The 23174-nt window shown below is 42.7% G+C and overlaps 3 protein-coding genes across 3 annotated transcripts; all 3 read left to right on the top strand.

The window, feature by feature from the left end:
- The first annotated feature begins 5990 nt into the window (after positions 1-5990).
- LOC129734627 (uncharacterized) lies at positions 5991-8049 on the top strand. The gene has a single exon (XM_055698263.1). It carries the CDS (start codon positions 7006-7008, stop codon positions 8047-8049), a length of 1044 nt encoding a protein of 347 aa, XP_055554238.1. The 5' UTR covers positions 5991-7005.
- Positions 7907-12180, top strand: LOC129734480 (uncharacterized). The gene is given in 3 exon segments (XM_055698042.1): positions 7907-10557; positions 10560-11268; positions 11271-12180. Coding segments are annotated over 3 exon segments (3390 nt in total). The 5' UTR covers positions 7907-8379; the 3' UTR covers positions 11774-12180.
- A 131-nt stretch (positions 12181-12311) lies between these two features.
- Positions 12312-16100, top strand: LOC129734466 (syncytin-B-like). Its single transcript, XM_055698017.1, has one exon. The coding sequence runs from the start codon at positions 14414-14416 to the stop codon at positions 15599-15601; it is 1188 nt and encodes a 395-aa protein (XP_055553992.1). The 5' UTR covers positions 12312-14413; the 3' UTR covers positions 15602-16100.
- Positions 16101-23174: the final 7074 nt, after the last annotated feature.

Below are 23174 nucleotides of genomic sequence, written 5' to 3'. Positions count from 1 at the left end.
ATTAATAATCAAGATCTAATACAGTCTTTATGCTTTAAAATTCTGGGGCAATATCTTTTCTTAAATGATGCTTGAAGCTGACTCAATAGCCAAATCAAATACATGGCTTGATTTTCCAAATAAAAGGTCTCATTAACATATCTGAAAAAAAGTATTTTTAAGCTATTGTATACAAGTCTTGAGGTGATCATTTTTCATATCTGACCCAGACAATAAATTACTTTGCCTGCTCTCATGTTATTCTTCCCAATGCTTCCAAATCATCAGACAAGCTTAAAACATCTGCACAGAAAGCTTCATATGTTACATTGTAATGATATAGCTTGCTAATGTTCTCAATCATATGTATGCAAGCAAAAACCTAAATATTTTACTTCTTAGGTCTACAAATAAGATTTAGAAAGCAAGTAATTTAAACCATGCTTTTATTAAAAAAAGATAAAAAACCCTAAGGAGTTGTGCTAAGCTTTTGGTCTGCAGAACGGGAGACTAGCTTCAGGGAAAAATAATTTTTTCTAATAACAGCTGGATCCAATTTAAAAGGCACCATGCGACAAATCTGAATTGCAAAACAAAAGCAACATACTTGGAGATCATAGAAAATGGGGTAATTTTAAATGTAGTAAGAGCTGTTGTCCAACAAAATAGAGCCTATATTAAAGGTAGGAGGCATAAGTGATCTTTATAAAACATGGATTCAGACTCAACTGAAAAAAAATTACTTCAAAAATTAGAATTGCAAATGTTAAAAAAATAGATGCCATGCTTTAGTCTAATTTGTAGAGGAAAAATACAATTAAACTTTTTCAAATAACCCAACTACGTTACCATAGATTAGTTTTGATTAATGAAGAGGAAGTTGGGTATCTCCAGAATACCAGAATGCTGCTCTGTTCCATCTGAAAGTATTTATCTCCAGTATCTTCCTATCTTCACATAAACTCAACTGTTAGATCATTTTTGAAGACAATTAAGGAACAATGTTAATGTTACAGGCCAATATTTTGGACTAAAAAAAAGGTTTTATAATAGGTTAACATAGAAGAACAGTTTAAGAATTGCCAAATTTAAAATAATATTGTGGCAAAGAGTGTTAAAATTATTTCATTTTTTCCTTGATCTTTGCAAAAGCAGAATTATGAACAGCTGAAATAATTATTCCTTAACAGCCAGGTTGCACCAGTGACTTTTAATTCTACATAGTCTGAATTTCAAATGAGCATTCCTATCTTTTATTCCACAGCATATGCATACTTTAGCACATAAATTTGGTTTCACAAACATTTACCCAAGTAAGATCATCAGGGATGCTGAATGAGTTCAGAAGGAGCAATGAAACAGCCATGTGTGTTAGAACTGTACTGGCAGAGTACAAGTTTGGCAATCTGAAAAAATATCCTCACTAGCCAAAAACCTACGGAATGCAAGCAGAATGGATTTGTCATTCTTTTGACAAGAATTCTAGAATGGGGTTTATTGCATATGCCAAGGATTTGTCAGAAGGAGTCTGAGCAGAGATGCTGTCTAACAGCTTAAATGAGCTTGTATTTCCAACCAAGAACTCCAGGAATTTTCATGGCATAAGTTATTTCTCAGGCACTGAATCATAACACTCCCTCTGACAATGCTGCAGGGCCAAAGAAAACATGGGCCAGATACAGAGTCAAAGCAGCAAGTATCTTTGATAGCAAACTTTTTAGCATTAAGGTTCAATTAATGCCACCATTTCCATTTCTTACAGCACAATACTTTTTTTTGGTCTTATATTTAATTTCCAAAGTTATGGTCAAAATTATGATAACCCTTCCATGTCAAAAATGGCTCCTACAAGCCTTATTCATTCTGCTTTTTACTTTAAGTACTGGGAAGAATTGCTGTTTCCTGGAAATAGGGGTAGCAGGACCACAGTCTGTTTGAATTCACTGAGCCCTCTTATGATCTGTGTTGGATATGGATTGTACAGCCAGTTCCATGCCATTAACTGCTACATTGGATAACATACTTTTCCTCCCTAGATCCCACGGAGCAAATATCTTAGTCGACCAACAACCCAGCAAACTAGCATGATGATTCAGGAAACCCTAAACTAATAATGGGTAGCTAATAAAAATTATTTTTTGTCAGAAGTCAATTGTAATTTTTAAGGAGAACTATGTAGAGGTCTAAATACTTTAAACAGAATACCAGACATTAGAGTTTGGTAATATTGGTAATTATCATAATTAATTTTATTTTACTCCTTTTGCTTTGTATTTCTGCAAATATCACACATTTGCACAATGTATGAGGGAGCTGGCAACAGGGAGAAGGACCTTGCAAGTCCTCTCCTTCCTTTGCTAAACAACTCTGATAGAGTGCTGTGGTTAAAGCTTGTGCATCCACTGCCTCCATTTAGTAAGAACTGTTTTATGATCAAGCTTTTTGTAAAAAAAATATTTTTGTATTCTGCACTTTGCTCAACTGCAGGTTGGGGGAAAACTTGCATTATTTGAACCTGTAACTGCAAAAGTGAGCCAGCAAGTCAGGCAGTGTGTTCTTATAGCTGGTGCAAGCCTTTAATTAGCAATAGGTACAGGATTGAACCTAATGAACCTAATTTGATTTCTGGGCATGCATTTCTTTTCCATCCTTTCACCTCCCCTCCAATTGCATGTTTCAATTTTAACATTCAAGTTCTTCTAAATAATACAATTGAATGTTACTTTTAAAAAGTTTTAGGTAGGCCTCGTTTAAGAGCAACCTAATCAGATCCCTCTCCTCCAAGTCCCACACACTGTAAACATATGATTCCACTTCCAAATGAAATGTGCTTCTCCACAACCAACATGGTAATCTCTTTTCTAATATAATAGGTTTACATGTCAAGGTTTCAGTAGCAGGAGAGGCTGCAGGGGTGGCCTCTGTGTGAAGAGTTCAGGGGTTGCCCTATGCCAGACACAGCTGGTTCCAGCTGGCTCAGCAATGGATGCACCTCAGAACAAAGCTGAGCCAATCAGTGAAGCTGGTGGCATTTCTGTGAAAATGCATTTAAGGAAGTCAAAACGCTGCACAGACAGTGAAGAGTGACGGGAGAAAAGCATGAGAAACAATCCTATGAACACCAAATTCAGAGGAGAAGGAGGGGGAGGAGGTGCTCCAGGTGCCAGAGCAGACGTTCCCCTGCATCCTGTAGAATTTTTGGAAGAAACCACAGTGGAGCAGGTATTTCCCTGCAGCCTGTGGAGAGGACCCAATACAGGAACAGTTAGATATTCCTCAAAGAAACTACAGCCTGTGGAGAGAAACCCACACAGGAGCAGGTTCTCCTGACGGGAATTGCAGCCTGTGTGGGATCCATGCTGGAGCAGGTTTATTTTGATGGATTGCACCCCATTGGAAGGACCCATGATGGAGCAGGGGAAAAGTGCGAGGAGGGAGGAGTGGCAGAAATGAACTGCTATGAACTGACTGTAACCCCCCATTCCCCATCCCCCCCTTCCCTGCTCTTACTGGGGGGGGAAGATGTAGAGGAGTTGGGAATGAGTGAAGTTGAGCTTGGGAAGAAGGGGGATGGGGGAAAGGTGTTTCAGCTTTTGTCTTTGTTTCTCACCATCCAACTCTTTTTTAATTGGCAATAAATTAATTTTGCCCAAGTTGAATCTGTTTTGTTCATGATGGTACTTGGTAAGTGATCTCCCTGTCCTTATCACGACCTATAGAAGAATGAAGCTGGGTTAATTAGAACTGATAATATACAACTGTGGGTTAGCTTCAGGGGCAGTGGGTTGGCTGGTATAGATAAGGTGCAGGTGTGGCTGGTTCTGTTAAGTGTTTGAGAGCCAATGAAGAGAGAGCAGCTGAGGAAGAAGCATAGAGTGTGTGTGCACACCCTGGATGAAGAGAGACTAGGAGAAGGCAGCAGAGGGACTGGTATGAAGAGTATGCTGGTATGTGATGGTAAAAGGCCTTGTTGTAGCTTGTTAGTTTGGAGAGTGCTGTGATAATGACCCACAAGCTTTGTTATCTTATTTTCTCCCTCTGTCTTGTTGAGGAGGGGGGGTGAGAGAGCAGCTGGCTGGGTATCTGGCAGCTTGCTAAGGTCAACCTACCATACCAGGATAAGCATACAGAAGCTTAAGAATCACACAACATGCTGCTTAGAAGAATCCAAATAGAGCAGAGGACATCACTACTACTCTTCCTTTCTTTGTTTGTTTGAAAGGCATAGTGACCGAACAGCATCATTTCAGGTCAAAATTCATCCCTTAGCAAAGTACATGCTAGAAACTTGTTTAGAAAAAACAAATGTCCTTTTTCCCATCTCAGATTCACAAAAAGAGAGCTCACAGTTACATGATGAGATGTTCTGCTCCCTTGGCAGGCCTCGCCTGTGACCAGTGACCTTTGCATTCATAGAAGAAATTTTTCCAAAAGAAGGCAGAAAAAAGATTCAGAAGCCACGTGTAATCCTTGAAAACTAACGCAGCCTGTGCCTCTTTTCTGGTGCCAAAGCTCTCATTGTGAACAAGTGACTAAATGGACATTTAATTCTGTAATTCCATATGCTCTTCAGCCTGCCTCTTCTCTCTGTCATTTAACAGAAGACTGACACACAACAGTATCTGATCCAAACTTTTGTTCTTTTACTGCAGACCAATGAAGTGATCCATAGCAAGCTTAGATGAGGAAAACACAGCTAGTACCAGCACCAAGGTAGTGTGATAACTTTAACATCTGCTGTAAGAGAGTCTCCCAGCTCTACCTAATGGCTTTTCTCATGTTTTCATTTATGCTGCCATTCTAGGGGGAGTAGCTCCTATATCATAATGCCCTGTGAGGTAAGGAAATGTTTAACACAGCATGTGAACTGATTTACTTTGAACAAACAAAAAGGCTTTTAAAAGTAAGTCTTAATTAAAAACATAAATACACTATTTATGCTGGAACCAAATTCTTCCTTCTCCCCTGCCATTTTAGTATTGCATGTTCAGCATGTTGGAGTGTTGATGCTTTTCACAGCTTGCAGCAAGATGGAGATGGCAGAAAAAAATGTTATCAGCTGCCTTTTTAACATTTTTACTGGAGCTATATGTTGAATTTTGCTTTGCTGTGGTGCTGCTAGCTTTCAGAAATAGGGATGTCTTCTGGCCCGCTGCACAACAAAGGCCTGCTCTGCTCTCTCAAATCTCACTGCACCTACAGTAATAGAAGACCTACTGGCACAAAAGCAGTGTGGAACCAGAACTGAGTGGGTCCCAGCACTGGTACCCACAGCACTAACCCCATGCCCAGCCCTGCAGCAACTCTGCCATACTCGCTGTCCCCACTTAAGGGCTGATGGGGTGCTCTCAGTGCAACCCAGTGGCTCTGGTCATGCTCCTGTTTGCTTTCCCCTCTTCCAAGCCACTTGTAGAGGACAGCCACACACATGAAGGCATGCAGGCTGTGAGAGAGTAAGGACAGGTTATTGCTGGGATAGGGAGATCCTGTACCTCTGAGGACAGGAAAGAAAGAATGAATCCTAACCTCAAGTACAGCCTCACACTTCAGCCTGAGAGAGAGGGGGGTTAAGAGATAGGGTAAAGTTTAACGATTATGATAGTCTGCTTAGCTGTTTGCCAAATCTTACGTGGTTTGCTTGGGTGCTGTGATAAGGTATATGGGAGTAGAGAGCTTTATGACCATATAAGTCCAAAGAACAATTACAACCTTGCAAGAACAAGCCAAAGCCGGTTCTGCGGTTTGGACAAAGACCAGGACGTTACTGAGCCTGCGCCAGATGTGGGGGCAACTAGCGGTCACGAGGAAGACTCGCCTGCCTTCATCCTCAGGACCCCTGATGACCACCACCAGGAGACACTGCGCAGACTCAGTCGAGAGAAAAATATGGAAATGACTCACAGAACTAATTTTAATATGAAGCGGGGATAGGTAATGCATATGTATAGGCGTATTGCAACATATTATGAATATGTAATGAGTTGCCTTATAAAATAGAGCAAGTTTTCACATCAGGCGCGCACGGTTTTTGGCGGGATTACCCCCCGTGCTGCCCAGCGCTGAATAAACATACCTACTTTACAATCTTACAGATTGTGGAGTCTGCTTTCCGCACGTCAGTTTTGGCGAGCCAGCCAGGAGGATCTCCACTCGGCTGCGGGACCGACTGCGGAGCGGACGCTCCTAGGCGCGTGCCCCGAGCATTTTACTTGGAGGAGTCTCCGCTGCCGGCCGATCACCGCGGGAGTGGACAACAGCCTCTTGAAGCTGTGGATTTAACGGTATGTTTAACGAAGGGACTTGAGCGTAACGCACATTCGGGACTGCTGATAAATCGCGCAGAGACGTCTGGCGTGCAGCATAGTGCCTGTTGGTTGGGTACCTATTGGGTTTGGGACTGCAATTGGGAAACTTGCCGGCCGATAGAGCGGCTGGTAGCAATCTCGGGGATAGATCGACTGAGTTTGAGGTAACCGCTGTATCCCGTTGTTGGGAGCCAGGAGAAGCAGGAGAGGGGTAAGCGGGCCTCTTGTAATTCACAAGATATTTGCAGCTGCTAAAAGGCTGTTAACTGGAGCGATGCTGTGTTAAATTTTTCTTGGTATTGATTTTGGTTATGGCAATAAGGCATTTGGAATAGACTACTGTTTTGAATTTGTCGAACCATAGTGTTTGTGTGAAGTGATGTGTGTGTGATTTTCTCTGAGTGCATGGATGTCTGTGAGAGTGGAATTGAGTGAGAATAAGTGAGAGTGTGGCTGACAGGCGTAAAAAGAGAATTTAAAAGTCAGTTTAAATTCCTTAAGAGTATATTGAAAATGGGTAACACCCAAGGAGGGATACTAAAAAAAGAGTCCTCTGGGTTGTATACTCGCCCATTGGAAGGATATTGTTGGGAAGGGAAGCACAGAAAGCAAAAAGACCCTCATTAAATATTGTAATCAGTGGTGGCCATTGTGTAAGTTAGAGGGCGAAGTTAAGTGGCCGTTTAATGGAACATTGGATTATAATACTTTGTTACAGCTTATGCTGTTCTTGAGAAGAGAAGGGAAATGGGATGAAGTGTCATATGCAGATATGTTTTTCACTCTGCAAAACCATCCGGAGTGGCAAAGGGACTGTGGGATAATACCCCCACAGGACCCTATGGTACTTGCATTGGAGCGGGAAAATAAAGAGGGTAGAAGTAAATTGAAAAGATGCTGTTCTTCCTGCAGCATTGGGCAGAGGTGTACAAAGGCAGACAAGGTTCACCAAGCCCCAGAACAGGACTTAAATGACTTGTTTAAACCTCCCCCCCGGGCACGGGACCAGGATGCGGACTCAGAAGGAGCCTCAAATCCTCCTGATAGCCCTGTATCTTCCCGCACTCAGCAGAAGTCTGCCCTGACTATTTTACAAGCACCCCTCCGAGAGGCGGTGGGGCCAGATGGTGGAACAATGCTAATTAAAGTGCCTTTCTCCACTGCTGATTTGGGAGAGTGGAGAAAGATTGCAAAGGATTATAGAAGAGACCTGATAAGTGTAACCAGGCAGTTCCAATTTATCGTGAAACAACACAATCCCGATTGGAATGATATACAATTATTATTGGAATATTTGACTGAAACTGAAAAACAGCTAGTTTTGAAAACAGCAGGAAATCTGGCCGAAGACTATTATAAAATTACAGGAGGGGATGTTAAGGAACATTTCCCCCTCCAAGACCCAAAGTGGGATGCTAATAGATCGGCACATATGCAAAGATTACAGGAATATCAGGAATGGATTTTGAAGGGAATGGAGAGAGCAATTCCCAAAACTATAAACTGGTCAGCCTTATATGCAGTTAAGCAAACTCCTTCTGAGTCCCCATCTGAGTTCCTGGATCGGCTGAGGGATGTGATGCGCCGTAACACGCCGCTGGACTCTGGTTCTGACGTAGGGATCCAGCAATTAGTTTCTTTATTCCTGGGTCAATCTACAGGGGACATAAGGCGAAAACTTCAAAAGCTGCGTTCTACAGAAGGTAGAAACTTGGAAATATTGTTGGATGAAGCGTGGAGGGTGTTTAGTAATAGAGAAGAATAATATAGGCGGGGACAAAGGAAATTGATAGCTGCCATTCAAGAAAAAGGGGAACGGAGAGGCGGTAGGCGAGATTCGTCTCGATTGGAAAGGGATCAGTGCGCTATATGCAGGGGCTTTGGTCATTGGAAAAGGGAATGTCCTAGAAACAGGGAAGGGGGTCGGAAAACCTCATCGAACGTGAAGATAGCCAATGTAATAGAAGACTGACGGGAACCTGGGGAATCTACCCTAGCGGATCCACTGGTTATAATTAAGCTAGGGGAAAAGCAGCAGCAAGTGGAGTTTTTGATAGATACAGGAGCGACATATTCGGTTTTGAATCAAGCCTTAATGCCTTTAGGAGATGATTACGTTGTAGTACAGGGAGCAACTGGCCAAAGTGAAAAGGCGTATTTTTGCGAACCTTTAAAGTATAAATTGGGAAAGCAATGGGGTATCCACAAGTTCTTATATATGCCCAACTCCCCAAAGGCACTTTTGGGGAGAGATTTGTTGGAACAATTAGGAGCAAAGATCACGTTTGAAAAAGGGGAAATTACTCTGGAGGTAAAGGATCGGCAATATACACAGGCATTAAGTCTAGTCCTAACCAGTCTCCCCTCAGAAGGGAAAATTGATGAGGAAATTCTGAACCAAGTGTATCCAGGAGTCTGGGCTACTGATGTGCCTGGAAGAGGGAAAAATGCTCCACCTGTTGAAGTTAAGATAAAGGAAGGTCAATGACCGGTGAGAATTAAACAATATCCTCTAAAGAAAGAGGACAGGGAAGGAATCCAACCGGTGATAGAAAAATTTTTGCAGCTAGGACTATTAAAGGAATGTGAGTCTGAATTCAACACTCCTATATTACCTATTCGGAAGTCCGATGGGTCATATAGGGTGGTTCAAGACTTGCGCGCAGTGAACAGGATTACTGAGGATCTCTACCCAGCCGTGGCAAACCTGTATACCCTACTGACTGCATTGGCACCTGAATTAATCTGGTTTACTGTTCTAGATTTAAAGGATGCTTTCTTTTGCCTCCCTCTCCACGAAGCCAGTCAAAAGTTGTTTGCATTCGAGTGGGAAAATCCTAAAAGTGGTCGAAGGACCCAGCTCACTTGGACGGTGTTGCCGCAAGGATTTAAGAATAGTCCTACCATTTTCAGCAATCAGCTTGCGAGAGACCTGGAATCATGGGAAGCCCCGTCCGAGAAAGGAAAATTGTTACAGTACGTAGATGATATCCTGATCGCTACCAACACAGAGGAAGATTGTATGGCGTGGACGGTGAGTCTGTTGAATTTCTTAGGGCTTCAAGGATATAGGGTGTCCAAGAAGAAGGCCCAGGTAATGCAGCGTAAAGTGAATTATTTGGGCTATGAGATCAGTGCGGGACAGAGAACTTTGGGGCAGGCCCGCAAAGAGGTGATATGTCAAACTAAAAAACCCCAGACGGTAAAGGAATTGTGAACCTTTCTGGGAATGACAGGGTGGTGTCGATTGTGGATCTACAATTATGGACTGCTTGTTAAACCATTATATGCGCTGACAGCGACTGAGCAGGAACACCTCGAATGGAATAAAGAGGCTGAACAAGCTTTTGAACAACTAAAGAAGGCCCTGATGTCAGCCCCGGCCTTAGGACTCCCGGATGTGGGTAAGCCGTTTCTCCTCTTTTCTCACGAGAAACAGGGCATTGCCCTAGGAATATTGGCACAGGAGCTAGGTCTGTACCGTCGGGCAGTTGGCTACCTCTCTAAACAGTTAGACGCGACTGCAAAGGGCTGGCCTGGATGCCTAAGGGCAGTTGCAGCTGTGATACTAAATATACAGGAAGCCCGAAAATTCACACTGGGCCAGAAAATGACTGTTTTTGTGTCCCATGCAGTGTCGGCAGTATTGGAAGCAAAGGGTGGACACTGGCTATCTCCACAAAGGTTCCTGCGATATCAAGCTGTAATAGTGGAACAGGATGATGTGGAAATCGTGGTTACTAACATTGTCAACCCAGCTTCTTTTCTCAGCGGAAACACAAGAGAACCAGTGCATCATGACTGCTTAGAAACTATTGAAGCGACATACGCAAGTCGCCCAGACTTAAAGGATAGCCCCATAGAAAACGGAGAAAACTGGTTCACAGACGGGAGCAGCTATGTCCTGAATGGCAATTGTCACACAGGATACGCCATCACCACCAGTCAAGAGGTAATAGAGTCAGGACCTTTGCCCATGAACACCTCCGCACAAAAGGCAGAAATAATTGCCCTAACTCGAGCCCTGGAGTTGGCTCAGAGCAAAACTGTAAACATTTACACAGACTCAAAATATGCCTTTGGAGTTGTACACGCACATGGAGCAATTTGGAAAGAAGGAGGTTTATTGAACTCCCAAGGGAAAAATATCAAACATGCAGAAGAAATTCTGAAGCTACTAGAAGCTGTCCAACTCCCTGAGAAAGTGGCAATTATGCATATTAAGGCACACCAGAAAGTGAGCTCAGATTTGGAAAAAGGAATGAACTGGCGGACAGAGAGGCAAAACAGGTGGCCAAAACGAAAATAAAAGTAGCAGGGGCTTTAATCCCCGATAGGCATATTTCCCTACAAGATAAACCAAAATACACTAGGGAAGATCAGAAACTTATTTCAGACTTAGAAGGGTCATATAATGAAGAGGGATGGGCTTATACCCCACAGGGAAGATTAATTGTCCCCTCATATTTACTGTGGCATTTAATACGGGAAGAACATAGGAAGAGACATTGGGGAATGGAGGCTCTGTATAAGCATCTGATAAAAGATATTGTGGCTAGAAACTTATATACCACAGTGAGACAGGTGACTCAACAGTGTGACCTTTGCCTCCAGACTAATCCAAAGAATACTCCCAAACTAGAAATGGGCCAGATTGGAAAGGGTAATGGGCCTGGACAACAATGGCAGGTTGATTTCACGGAACTTCCAAGAAAAGGGGGGTACCGATATTTGCTGGTATTAACTGATACCTTTTCAGGTTGGCCGGAAGCGTTCCCAACCAGAACTGCAAAGGCTCGGGAGGTAACTAAAATACTAATACAAGAAATAATACCGCGTTTTGGGGTTCCAGCAACCATATCCTCTGACAGAGGACCACACTTTGTTTCAAAAATAGTGCAACAAACCAGCCACCATTTAGGTATAGATTGGCAACTTCACACCCCATATCGCCCTCAGTCGAGTGGCCAAGTGGAGAAAATGAACCACTTAAACAGCAAATTGTAAAGTTGGGACAAGAAGCAAACTTGCCATGTCCTCAGTCTCTCCCTTTAGCCCTTTTGCGTATACGGACAAGACCGAGGGCGAGGGAAGGACCGAGCCCTTTTGAAATTCTGTATGGACGCCCCTATGGAATACAAAAGGGGACATCAATGCAAATTGGGGATGAAATTATGACTTCCTATATGGTGGCATTGAGCAAGCAGCTCAATAAAATTGGAAAACATGTAATTGGGACCCGAGGAAGGGGTCTGGATGGGCCTGTACATGATACCCAACCTGGAGATTATGTATATGTAAAGTCTCTTGCAGAGAAAACCTTGAAACCACAGTGGGAAGGACCATACCAAGTACTCCTCACCTCCTTCACAGCAATCAAAATTAAAGAACAGAATGCCTGGATTCATCATACCCGTGTGAAGAAGTCGCCACAAAAGCTTTGGACATCAGAAATTCAAGGGCCTTTAAAGCTCAAGCTAAAAAGATAGGATGTGGGTTAAATTTAACATGATTCTGATAATTTCACAGGTGATAGATGTTGCAGAATGGCTGTGTGATCATGGCCTTGACTCCCTTAAAGATCTTTGTGAAACAAAGTTAGCGTAAGTTAGCTGAAGCAGGCCTTGCAGCTATGCTGAGGCATGCTGAGAAGGAAGCTGAGAAAAACACTGACCTTGTGCCTAATGTTGTAAATAACTTTGAGGAATTCGCGTAGACAAGAGAGGAAAAGAAAATATGTAGCTAGCTATCCGCAGAAACCGCAAGTAGGAGGACGTATGAAAATGTAACCCTTTAGAGCTTAGCCAATCAGCAGATGACTAGTAGGCATAATTAACTGGAACTGTATATAAGACATAATCGCGCCGTAATAAATCGAAGCTTGCTTTATCACTCATATTGAGTCGGCTGCGTGCTTCCCCTCGCTCGTCGCAAGTGGCGCCCGAACAAGGGACCCCTAACCTTGTTCTTCACCGGACAGCGAGGACGGAGAAGCACTGGTAGCAGCGACCAGAGAGCAGAAGATCGGCTGATGCTGGCATCGTACCCGATCCGTGCTTGAGCCCAGGATAATTCAAGAAGGGGTTCTCCGTCCATGAGCTGCTACCCAAGGGAAAAGGCTGCAACAAAGAGGACTTTAACGAGTGCACAATGGAAAAAGAGGTAGCGCTAGCACTTTTACAATGCTTTTTAGAAAAGCGGGGAGTAGGCCCTTTAAAAGATCTGGCCGGGTTAATTGCATTAGGTAAAGCAAAAGGATATTTTGCAGATCCTGAGCATATGTTTGAAGTAGAAGAATGGCGTAATTATGGGGATTGTTTATGGGATTTAGTAATAGATGATGGTAAGGCAGCAAAAAAATTGATGAAATCATGGCATGAAGTAACTAATTGTATAAAAAGATATCAAGCAGAAAAGCGCCTTGCTGTAGCAGTAACAAGCCGACTTGCAAGCGCAGATCCTAATGCAGAAAAAATTATGCCATGTGAAAATCACATCCCAATACCCCCTTTATCACAAACAGTGCTCTCTGTACCACCTATAGACCCTTCGTTTCCTCCGCCCCCCCCTCCGGCGCAGTAGCCTCGGGGGGGCCAGAGGGCGGGGACACATTGGACGAAAGTGCTGCTGAGGAAGAAAATAGCAGTGGGCAGTCAATACAAAATTCAAAAAAAAAAAGGGAACAAAAAATACAGTAAACAAACTGGTGCGTTCTACGTGCATTAATTGGCAAAAAATAGCACAAGAAGCAGCTGCTCAGGGAATATTTGATATTGCTGAGCAAGTCAACCCCCCACAAGCTTTCCCTGTAACGTATCAGATGAATGCCGCTAACCAAAGACAGGGAACCTGGGAGGCTTTGATTGGAAAATATTAAGTCAGTTACGTAGTACGGTGAATGAGTCGGGCCTCCACAGTGAGCCCACCAGATATACCTAACTTTATGAAAGGGCCGTTATTGTGCCAGTGTATTCTGGAGAATAGTAACAGTTACACCAAAGGCATTTTAGTAACCCTGCCCTTAGATTCTTCTGTAGAAACAATGCTAGAGCGAATGAGTTGGGTGCCAGTAGGTCAGCAAGCCTTGCTAGTGGAAGCAATCCAAGCAGTAGGGAGAGATTTAGTGCAAGCCCAAAGTCAGGCTTTTGCAGCGCTTGCGCCTCTGCGCCCCCCTGGGGCTACCGCGCCCCCAAAGCCAGCAACCACCACGCGCCAAGACTTCCCCTGCTATTGATGCGGGAAGCCAGGACATACCCGTGACCAATGTCGACAACGTCAAGTGTGGTGCCAAAAGTGTCAGCGAGGGACCCACAGCACCAATGTCTGTCGGCAGATGGGAAACGGGAAACCGAGCGCGAGGAGCCGCAGCGCGTCAACCCCAATCGTGACACCTGTCACCTTCACGACACCCCCTCCAGGAGACATGACCAACTCTTATTGGCAGACACCGTGTTACAACCCGCCACCCAAAGGAGCCTCGGCCTGGACCTGGCAACAGCAGTAGATACAACATTAATTGACAACCGACCCCAAAACATCGCAACTCGTGTCCGAGGACCTCTGATAATAAATGGGCAAAGCTATGGTGCTCTATTATTAGGGCGGTCTTCTGGTAGTTTGAAAGGGCTGTTGTAAAGTGTGTTGCTTATAGTAATAATTGTTATCATTGCACTCGTATGTTTAAGCTGTGCTCTCTCTTGTATTCAGAAATTACTCGAGCGTGTAGCTGCACAAGGTTTTCTTGCGCAAAGAGAAAAAGGGGGAAATGTTGCAGAATGGCTGTGTGATCATGGCCATGACTCCCTTAAAGATCTTTGTGAAACAAAGTTAGCGCAAGTTAGCTGAAGCAGGCCTTGCAGCTATGCTGAGGCATGCTGATAAGGAAGCTGAGAAAAGCACTGACCTTGTGCCTAATGTTGTAAATAACTTTGAGGAATTCGCGTAGACAAGAGAGGAAAAAAAAAAAAATGTAGCTAGCTATCCGCAGAAACCGCAAGTAGGAGGACGTATGAAAATGTAACCCTTTAGAGCATAGCCAATCAGCAGATGACTAGTAGGCATAATTAACTGGAACTGTATATAAGACATAATCGTGCCGTAATAAATCAAAGCTTGCTTTATCACTCAATATGAGTCGGCCGCGTGCTTCCCCTCGCTCATCGCAGATAGACACAGCGGCCTGGCGAGAGAACTGGTATGTACAGGCGATTCAAAACATCACCAAAATTTTAAATAAAACAGATTGTTGGATCTATACCCAAATGACAAGACACTCTGGTTATGAGATACCGTTAATAGGCATCCCACTGCCAGTTTCCCTGATGAACCGCCAAGACTGCTCCTTTTGGGGAAATACAGTCTGGAGCACAGACCCTCAGGTTAAGTGGGGACGAGAATTAAAAATAACTGTTGAAGAGACCAGCACATTGGGGGATAACTGCCTGGTAAGTTCGGGAAAAGGGCTGTTTATGGGAGAGCACCCAAATTGTAACAGAAGTCATACATTAAATATGACAGGTAGAGATTTGGGATTTTTGAAATTGAACTATACCGGTCTCCCGACCCCACAAGGGACAGGGTGGTATTGGCTGTGTGGCACAATGGCTCATAAAGTCTTGCCCATAGGCTGGCGGGGAGCATGCACTCTGGGAGGTTTGGTCCCCAATATTACTATCATTGACGGGTTAACACGACCCCCCATAAGAAAAAAACGGAATATTGTAAATAACCCCCTCATAGACAGACCAACGAGTTTCCACAATTTTGCGCGATGGTTCATTCCGTTTTTAGGGGTTAGTGAGTTGGAAAAGGCAATAATAAACGTCTCGGCTGTAATAGAAACAGTGGAAAATAGGACAGTTGATGCCCTCCTGGCACTCCAGGAGGAAGTTACTGACTTATCGAAAATAGTGTCACAGAATCGTATGGCTTTAGATTTGCTATTAGCCTCCCAAGGGGGGGTATGCACTGTGATCAATGTAGATTGTTGCATGTATGCAGATCACAGCGGGCGAATCACCGAGGACCTTCAAGAAATTAGGAAACAAGTAAATATTCCACATAAAGTGACACAAGATAACACTTCTTGGGGCTTTTCTGAATTATGGGAGAAATTGACATTCTGGTTGCCCAATCTAACATGGTTAAAACAATTGTTTGTAATGATCATTGTAATTGTCTTTCTATTTTTAATTATTAGTATAGCTATCCGTTGTGGATTTTGGTGTCTTAAGGGAACTGGAAATTCCTATAGCGAATGGAAGAGAAATCAACTGCGACAAAAATTAGAATCTAATCAATACTTTGAGTCTGAGTAAAAGAATTTACTAATTTCTTTGAAAAGGGGGGAACTGAGAGAGAGGGGGGTTAAGAGATAGGGTAAAGTTTAATGATTATGATAGTCTGCTTAGCTGTTTGCCAAATCTTACGTGGTTTGCTTGGGTGCTGTGATAAGGTATACGGGAGTAGAGAGCTTTATGACCATATAAGTCCAAAGAACAATTACAACCTTGCAAGAACAAGCCAAAGCCGGTTCTGCGGTTTGGACAAAGACCAGGACGTTACTGAGCCTGCGCCAGATGTGGGGGCAACTAGCGGTCACGAGGAAGACTCGCCTGCCTTCATCCTCAGGACCCCTGATGACCACCACCAGGAGACACTGCGCAGACTCAGTCGAGAGAAAAATATGGAAATGACTCACAGAACTAATTTTAATATGAAGCGGGGATAGGTAATGCATATGTATAGGCGTATTGCAACATATTATGAATATGTAATGAGTTGCCTTATAAAATAGAGCAAGTTTTCATGTCAGGCGCGCACGGTTTTTGGCGGGATTACCCCCCGTGCTGCCCAGCGCTGAATAAACATACCTACTTTACAATCTTACAGATTGTGGAGTCTGCTTTCCGCACGTCAAGCCTTCACCAAGAAATACTAAAAAGTCCCATATCTTCAGCCAGATAAGACAGGCTTGGGTATATGTTCTAACTGATACCTTTTCCAAAATATATATAATAATATTATAGTAACTGTCTGTGTTTCATATACAACCCCTTCCAAATTCCCTCTGATACTATATCCAATGCCTACCTACAATACTACTTCTGGTATCATCACAATTTTTTTTTTTCCTGGCTATCCTGGCAGAGTCTGCCTAGAATTTTTACCCATGCAATGTCTGTATATATATTTCAACACACAAGCTATTTATATGTGTTTATAAAACCAAATGATGTAGTGGGGAAAAAGCACGTTAATACCCATATCTGAAGCAGAAATCCATTTTTTCAGAGTCTGATGTCAAGCACATCAGTCTATTACCATTTTTTTAAACTATAACTCCTTTTCAGCAAAAGTAAAGGTTGCTGCAAGTATCAACACAACAGCAAGCTTTTCCCTTTGCTTATATCCCCCTCATTCCATCTACTTCAATCTTCTGTCTCCCATAAATGGAGAAAAAGAAGTTCCTTTTATCTCCAACCTCCCACAGTGACTGTGGTCCAAACATTTCTCATTTCCATGAAATATTACTGAAATAGATGGAATTAGGAACTGAATATGAAAATGAGACACAAATTCCAGGCAATGAACAATCTGGCTGCCTAGTTCTTTGTTGGGAGAAGGGTTTGCCGGAGTCAGGAAATTACTCAATATGAGTTATGCATCTTGCTCAACTTTATTAGTTTCTAACACTACTTATATAGAATAGATACACATGCATATTCCCAAAGCAAAAATATAATTGGTTATTAGCCTCTTTTCCCTGCCCTCACCCTCAAATTCTTAAGATAATATCTTCATTTTATAAACCCAGAGGAAACACATAATCATTCCTGTAATAAGAACACCTACATTTTATTCCATGTTTCAGGGTTTCTTCGAGTCATCTTTTTTTATTCCCTGCCCCCAAGATTACAACTATCCTTGCTACTCTAGGATATTTACTCTATGTGAAACACGGTAAGATTCCTCTCGAGGACACTTGTCCTGGTTTCAGCTGGGATGGAGTTAATTATCTTCTTAGGAGCTAGTGTGGTGCTGTGTTTTGGCTTTGATGTGAGACTTTTCAGTTCCTCAGGCCTTGCTAGCAAAAAGGCTGGAGAGGCACAAGGAATTGGGAGAGGACACAGTCAGGTCAGCTGACCCGAACTAGCCAAAGAGCTATTCCATACCATGGGACATCATGCCTGGTATATATACCTGGGGGGTTGGCCAGGGCGGGCAGGTCATTGCTTGGGGACTGGCTGAGCATTGGTCAGTGGGTGGTGAGCAGTTGCGTTGTGCACCATGTGTTTCTTTCTTCCTTTCCCTCTGGATGTTATTCTTTCCCTTCCCCTTTTCATTATAACTGTTATTGTCATCATTGTTATTACTGTTCTTTCATTTTTATTCTATTTCAATTATTAAATTGTTCTGATCTCAACCCTCAAGTTTTACATTCCTTTCCAATTCTCCTCCCCATCCTTCTGAGTGAGGGGGGAGTGACTGAGCAGCTGTGTGGTACTTAATTACCAGCCAGGGTTAAACCATGACAACACTGCAACCCCAAATGTGTTTAAATGGCAGAGTTGAAAAGAGGACAGAAGAATTTTATCCACACTTTAGTAAGCCAGTGACTCAGCAATGTCACCAGAACTTTGCAGCTAAGGTAATGACATCAGAACCAGCTATGGTTAGAAATTTTGAACTGTCCTAATTCTTGCACTACTTAGAACTCATATGCTTATGGCATGCTAGATTTTTTCCAACTCTGTGGTCCCATCCAGTCAGAACTGGCATCTGCATGCAGCCTTTATACAGAAATGAGAAATAAGTGAGTTGTTTGGATGCAGCATCAAAATCAATTTATAATAAAGACTCTCTTCAGAATTTTAAAAAGGGTAAAAAGGAGGACCCTGGGAACTACTAACCTGTCAGCCTCACCCCTGTGCCTGGTAAGATCATGGAACAAATGCTCCTGGAAGCTATGCAAAGACATATGGATGACATGGAGGTGACTAGAGAAAGCCAACGTGGCTTCACCAAGTGTAAATTGTGCCTGACTAATCTAGTGGCCTTCTACAATGGAGTGACTGTATCAGTGGACAAGGGAAGAGCTATGGATGTTCTCTACTTTAACTTCTGTAAGGCCTTTGACATAGTCCCCCACAATATTCTTACCTCTAAACTGGAGGTAAGAATTGGACATATGGACTATTTGATGGATAAAGAATTAACTGAACGTCTGCATTCAAAGACTTACAGTCAATGTTCAGATGGAGATCAGTAACAAGCAGTGTCCCTCAGGGGTCTATATTAGGACCAGTGTTGTTCAATATCTTTATTAATGACATAGTGGGATTGAGTGCACCCTCAGCAAGTTTGCAGATGACACCAAGCTGAGTGGTGTAATTGATATGCTTGAGGGAAGGGATGCCATCCAGAGGGACCTTGACAGGCTTGAGGAGTTGGCACATGTGAACCTCATGAAGTTCAACAAGGCCAAGTGCAAGGTCCTGCATCTGGGTCAGGGCAATCACCAGTATTAACACAGACTGGGGGACAAATGGATTGAGAGAAGCCCTGCAGAGAAGGACTTGGAGATATTGGTGGATGAAAAATTAGATATGTGCCGACATTGTGCGCTTGCAGCCCTGAAAGCCAACCATATCCTAGTCTGCATAAAAAGATGTGTGGCCAGCAGGTCTTCCCCCTCTACTCTCTTGAGACCCTACCTAGAGTACTGCATCCAGTTCTGGTGTCCCCAGCACAAGAAAGACATGGACCTGTTAAAGTGGGTCCAGAGGAATGCTACGAAATTGATCAGAGGGATGGAACACCTCTCTTATGAAGAAAGGCTGAGAGAGTTGGCATTGTTCAGCCTGGAGAAGAGAAGGTTCTGGGGAGACCTTATTGTGGCCTTTCAGTATTTAAAGGGGGCTTCTAAGAAAGACATAGAGAGACACTTTTTACCAGGGCCTGTAGGGACAGGACAAGGAGCAACGGTTTTAAACTGAAAGAGGGTAGATTTAAATTTGACATAAGGAAGAAATCTTTTAGCTGAGGGTGGTGAGACACTGTGACAAGTTGCCCAGAGAAATTGTGGATGCCCCATCCCTGGAAGTGTTCTAGGTCAGGTTGGACCAGACTTGAAGCAACCTGATCTAGTGAATGATGTCTCTGTCCATGGCAGGGGAGCTGGACTTGATGATCTTTAAAGGTCCCTTCCAGCACAAACCATTCTGTTTCTATGAAACCCTTAAAGTATAGATTTTAAGAGAAATGGACAAGCACTTCCCAAAATGTGGCTACTTATTTGATATGCCCTTCTCAAAATCTGTTCCAAATTAGCACTGCTTTATCTAGCAGTGTTTCAATAACCAATACTGTACTTCCTTAAATGTTATGAACAACCAGTTCAAGAAGGCTCTTGGGACTACTTATGCACTTAATTTTCATCCTATTCATAAGGTCTTTATTTCCATTGCATTTAAAACACAATTTTGACACTATACAATTCACAATACAGTTTTCACTGTATTACCCCCACCAAACCATTTGATTTTCCAAATACTAAAAAATATTTCTATAATAACTTAAAAGCAAAAGAAGACAGGGAAACTGTGGAAACAGCAGCATAAATGTTTTAAAGTGTTTAGTGTTCTGTATCTGATATTCTGGCTACATATATACCAGTAATGTTTTTAGAAGGCCAGCAATTGCTACCCGTGCATGAACTGATTATTTTTTTTCTTAAACTTTAGCATAAAATATTTTCCCATCATTTACTTAATGGTGAGAAGATCCGCTTATGAAGAAATTGAGCATCTGCAATCTAATATAAATGCACTGAAGTGTCAAAATTGATTAAAGCCTTATGTTCTAACATTGTGCTGAACCAGCAAAATGAAAACCAGGTAGCTTCCACTACAGGTTCGGTCAGGTTATACAGTGCTTTCCCTCCACCCTAGTTTTCCTCAAAGAGATGTTTCACCATAACTGTACCCTTGAGCATAATAATTCCCTTTTAAGCATAATAGGCTACACATTGTCTATTCTATACTACTTATTGTCTCTGCCACTTACTAACATGCACCATGCTTTATAGCATGTGCTCCTCCTAGCTTCAGATGAACTGACCACAGCAACAGAAAAGTGGAAAGAATCCAGATTTCACATATGAAATCACACTACAGATTAAAGGATTTGTACAGAAGCCCAACAATTCTTAGTCAGCAACTGGTGGGAAGACACATTGTAGTAAATGCAAAAGTGGAAGAATTTGCCTCCTCCAGGGCTCAGAGAATGCTGGAGAGCAGCCCTGCAGAAAGGAATCTGGGGGTGCTGGTTGACAGCAGGTTCAATGAGTCAGCAGTGTACCAAAAACCATTCTATGATTCTATAAGATCCCCCCCAGGGGCTTCTCTTCTTTAGGCTAAACAGGTGTGACCAGCTAGCACATCCTCACATGAGTATTGCTCAGAGAAGGGCAAGAAACCTAGTGATCTTGGGGAAGAATTGTATTGGATTTACATGACAAAGTTTTGTTAGTGAGGGGGACTGCAGGGGTGGCTTCTGTGAGAAGACAGCAGAAGCTGCCCCCATGTCGAACACAGCCAATTCCAGATGGCTCCAAGACAGACCTGCCATTGGCCAAAGCTGAGCCAATCAGCAGAGCTGGTGGTGCCTCTGTGATAACATATGTAAAAATGGGTAAATAATGCTGCACAGCAGCTGTGAGAGAGGAGTGAGGAAATGTGCAAGAAACCACCCTGTAGACACCAAGGTCAAGTGAAGGAGGAGGAGAGGTGCCACAGCAGAGATTCCCTTGCATCCAGTGAAAGACTCCATGCTGGAGCAGGTGGATGTGCCTTGAAGGCAGCTGCAGCCCATGGAGAGGAGCCGATGCAGGAGCAGGTTTTCTGGCAGGACCTGTGACCCTGTGAAGGAAAAAGGCTGGAGCAGTTCATTCCTGAAGGTCTATTCCCCTTGGAAAGGACTGTTGCTGTGAGTTTCCAAACACTTTAGTTATTTTTAATACTTGAACCAACTTTTCTATTTACAGCTATTAGGTTATATTTTAATCGCATCTGAATAGCAATGACATTTCAGTGGTTCTATAACGGGAAGAGGAATAACTAGGGAGGTAGATCAAAGCAATAGCTGTGGTGTTGCAGTGTTGTGCCAGTGAATTGTGAGCACCAGCTCAAAATCTTAGGTTTCTCAGGTTTTTCCTTTCTCTCTGTATTCATGTTTGTTTTCTCTTTGCAATGTCATATAAAGGCACGAGTTATCATCTCAGTTACTTTTTTTAAAAACTACAAAATTATGGCCTAATAAAAGGTTCATACTCTCCATTTTATTTTACAAGGTGAAGACAAGGGCTTAGCAGGCCTTGAGAAGTACAACTAAGATGACGTTGCTATCAGCATTTTACCAGTCATCAGATCACATGTACATGCAGTCCTTTAAAAGGAATGTTAGTTCACATTCTCCCATGTACTTGAGGGAAGGACTTTTCATGTCTCTACCCTCTAGTATGTGCAGTGAGGATTTTTCTTGTAATGACCCATGGTAAAGAAACATAGGCCAAGATTCTAGTGTAGATGTTTATATCTAAATTTGATTTGTGGAGACATTAATCCATTATAGTCATCCATTTGTTTTACTGGAGTTCAAAAGTTCTCAGTAACTGAGCATCAGAAATTGATAACTAAAAATGAAGGCATAAAAAAATTGCAGGCAGGCCAATAAAAAAAGAAAACTGTCAGTATCAGAAGTTTTTATTCAGGGATTTCTGTAAGTAAAATTGTCAGCTGACTTCCATCCAAAAGCAGAAATTTAAGAACTAAGAACGTGTTTTCATATTTTTGACAACTAATATTTACATTCACATTAATCTTATAGTAAGTATTAGCAAGGATATGCCAAGCAATGTGTGAGAGTGGTGCACAATGAAGTATGCTTTGGGGATTTTAAACAAAGTTGGGCACTTAAAAGTTGTCCATGAAATGATTATGTGCACCCTTGGGAGTTGGAAGACTTTCCCTGTATGTATTATAGATAACTAAAAGACCTTCTTCTAGCATCAGAGGGAATATAAAGAATAGTATGTATATGTTGTGCTGAGTACTCTTGCAATGTTAGTAATGCTCCAGACTATGTATTACTACTGTGGAAAGACTAAAGGGTTTGAATAATGTTACCCTGTCAGCTATATGTGTTGAGAGGAGTAAAGGGGATGGTTGCCTGGTGGATTTTACTATTGGGATGAAATTAGTAAATAACCATCCCCTCCTCTCTGCCCTTTTTTAAAGGAACTGAATGTTCTGTGTGAACACTGATCCTGTAATGCAGTGGCACCGAAATACCATATTGAAGCTAGCACTGGGGATGAATTGGGAAAAATTTGCATAAGGAATTCTTGAGCCAGGTTGATCAGAAATGATATGCAGGTGTTTGGGGCCTGTTTTATCTTTGAGTGATTTTACAATTCAGTCATCTATAATCCAGTCTAACATAGCTCAGTAACAATATAAAACCCTTCCTTAAATTATCATTTTTGGTGGGGGGAATTTTTTGTTGTTCTTGTGAACAGTGCCAACACCAAGGCCAAAGAAAAAGAAGGGGGAGGAGGTACTCCAAGAACAAGAGCAGAGATTGCCCTGCAATTCATGAAGACCACAGCAGAGCAGGTATTTTCATGCAGCCCATGGAAAAGGACCATGCCAGAGCAGACATCCACACAGCAGCCTGTGGAGGACCCCATGCTGGAGCACGCTTTTCCTGAAGGACTGCAGCCTGTGGAGAGGATCCACATTAGATCAAGGTAAAAGTGTGAGGAAGAAGGAGAAGCAGAGGGAACTGTTATGTACTGATTGTGACCCTCCTCCCACAACCATTCCCCAT

This window comes from Falco cherrug, chromosome W, assembly GCF_023634085.1.
Source record: "Falco cherrug isolate bFalChe1 chromosome W, bFalChe1.pri, whole genome shotgun sequence".
NCBI classification, from domain to species: Eukaryota; Metazoa; Chordata; class Aves; order Falconiformes; family Falconidae; genus Falco; species Falco cherrug.
The sequence above is the reverse complement of the archived record's forward strand: the minus strand, read 5'-3'. Positions and strand labels throughout refer to the sequence as shown.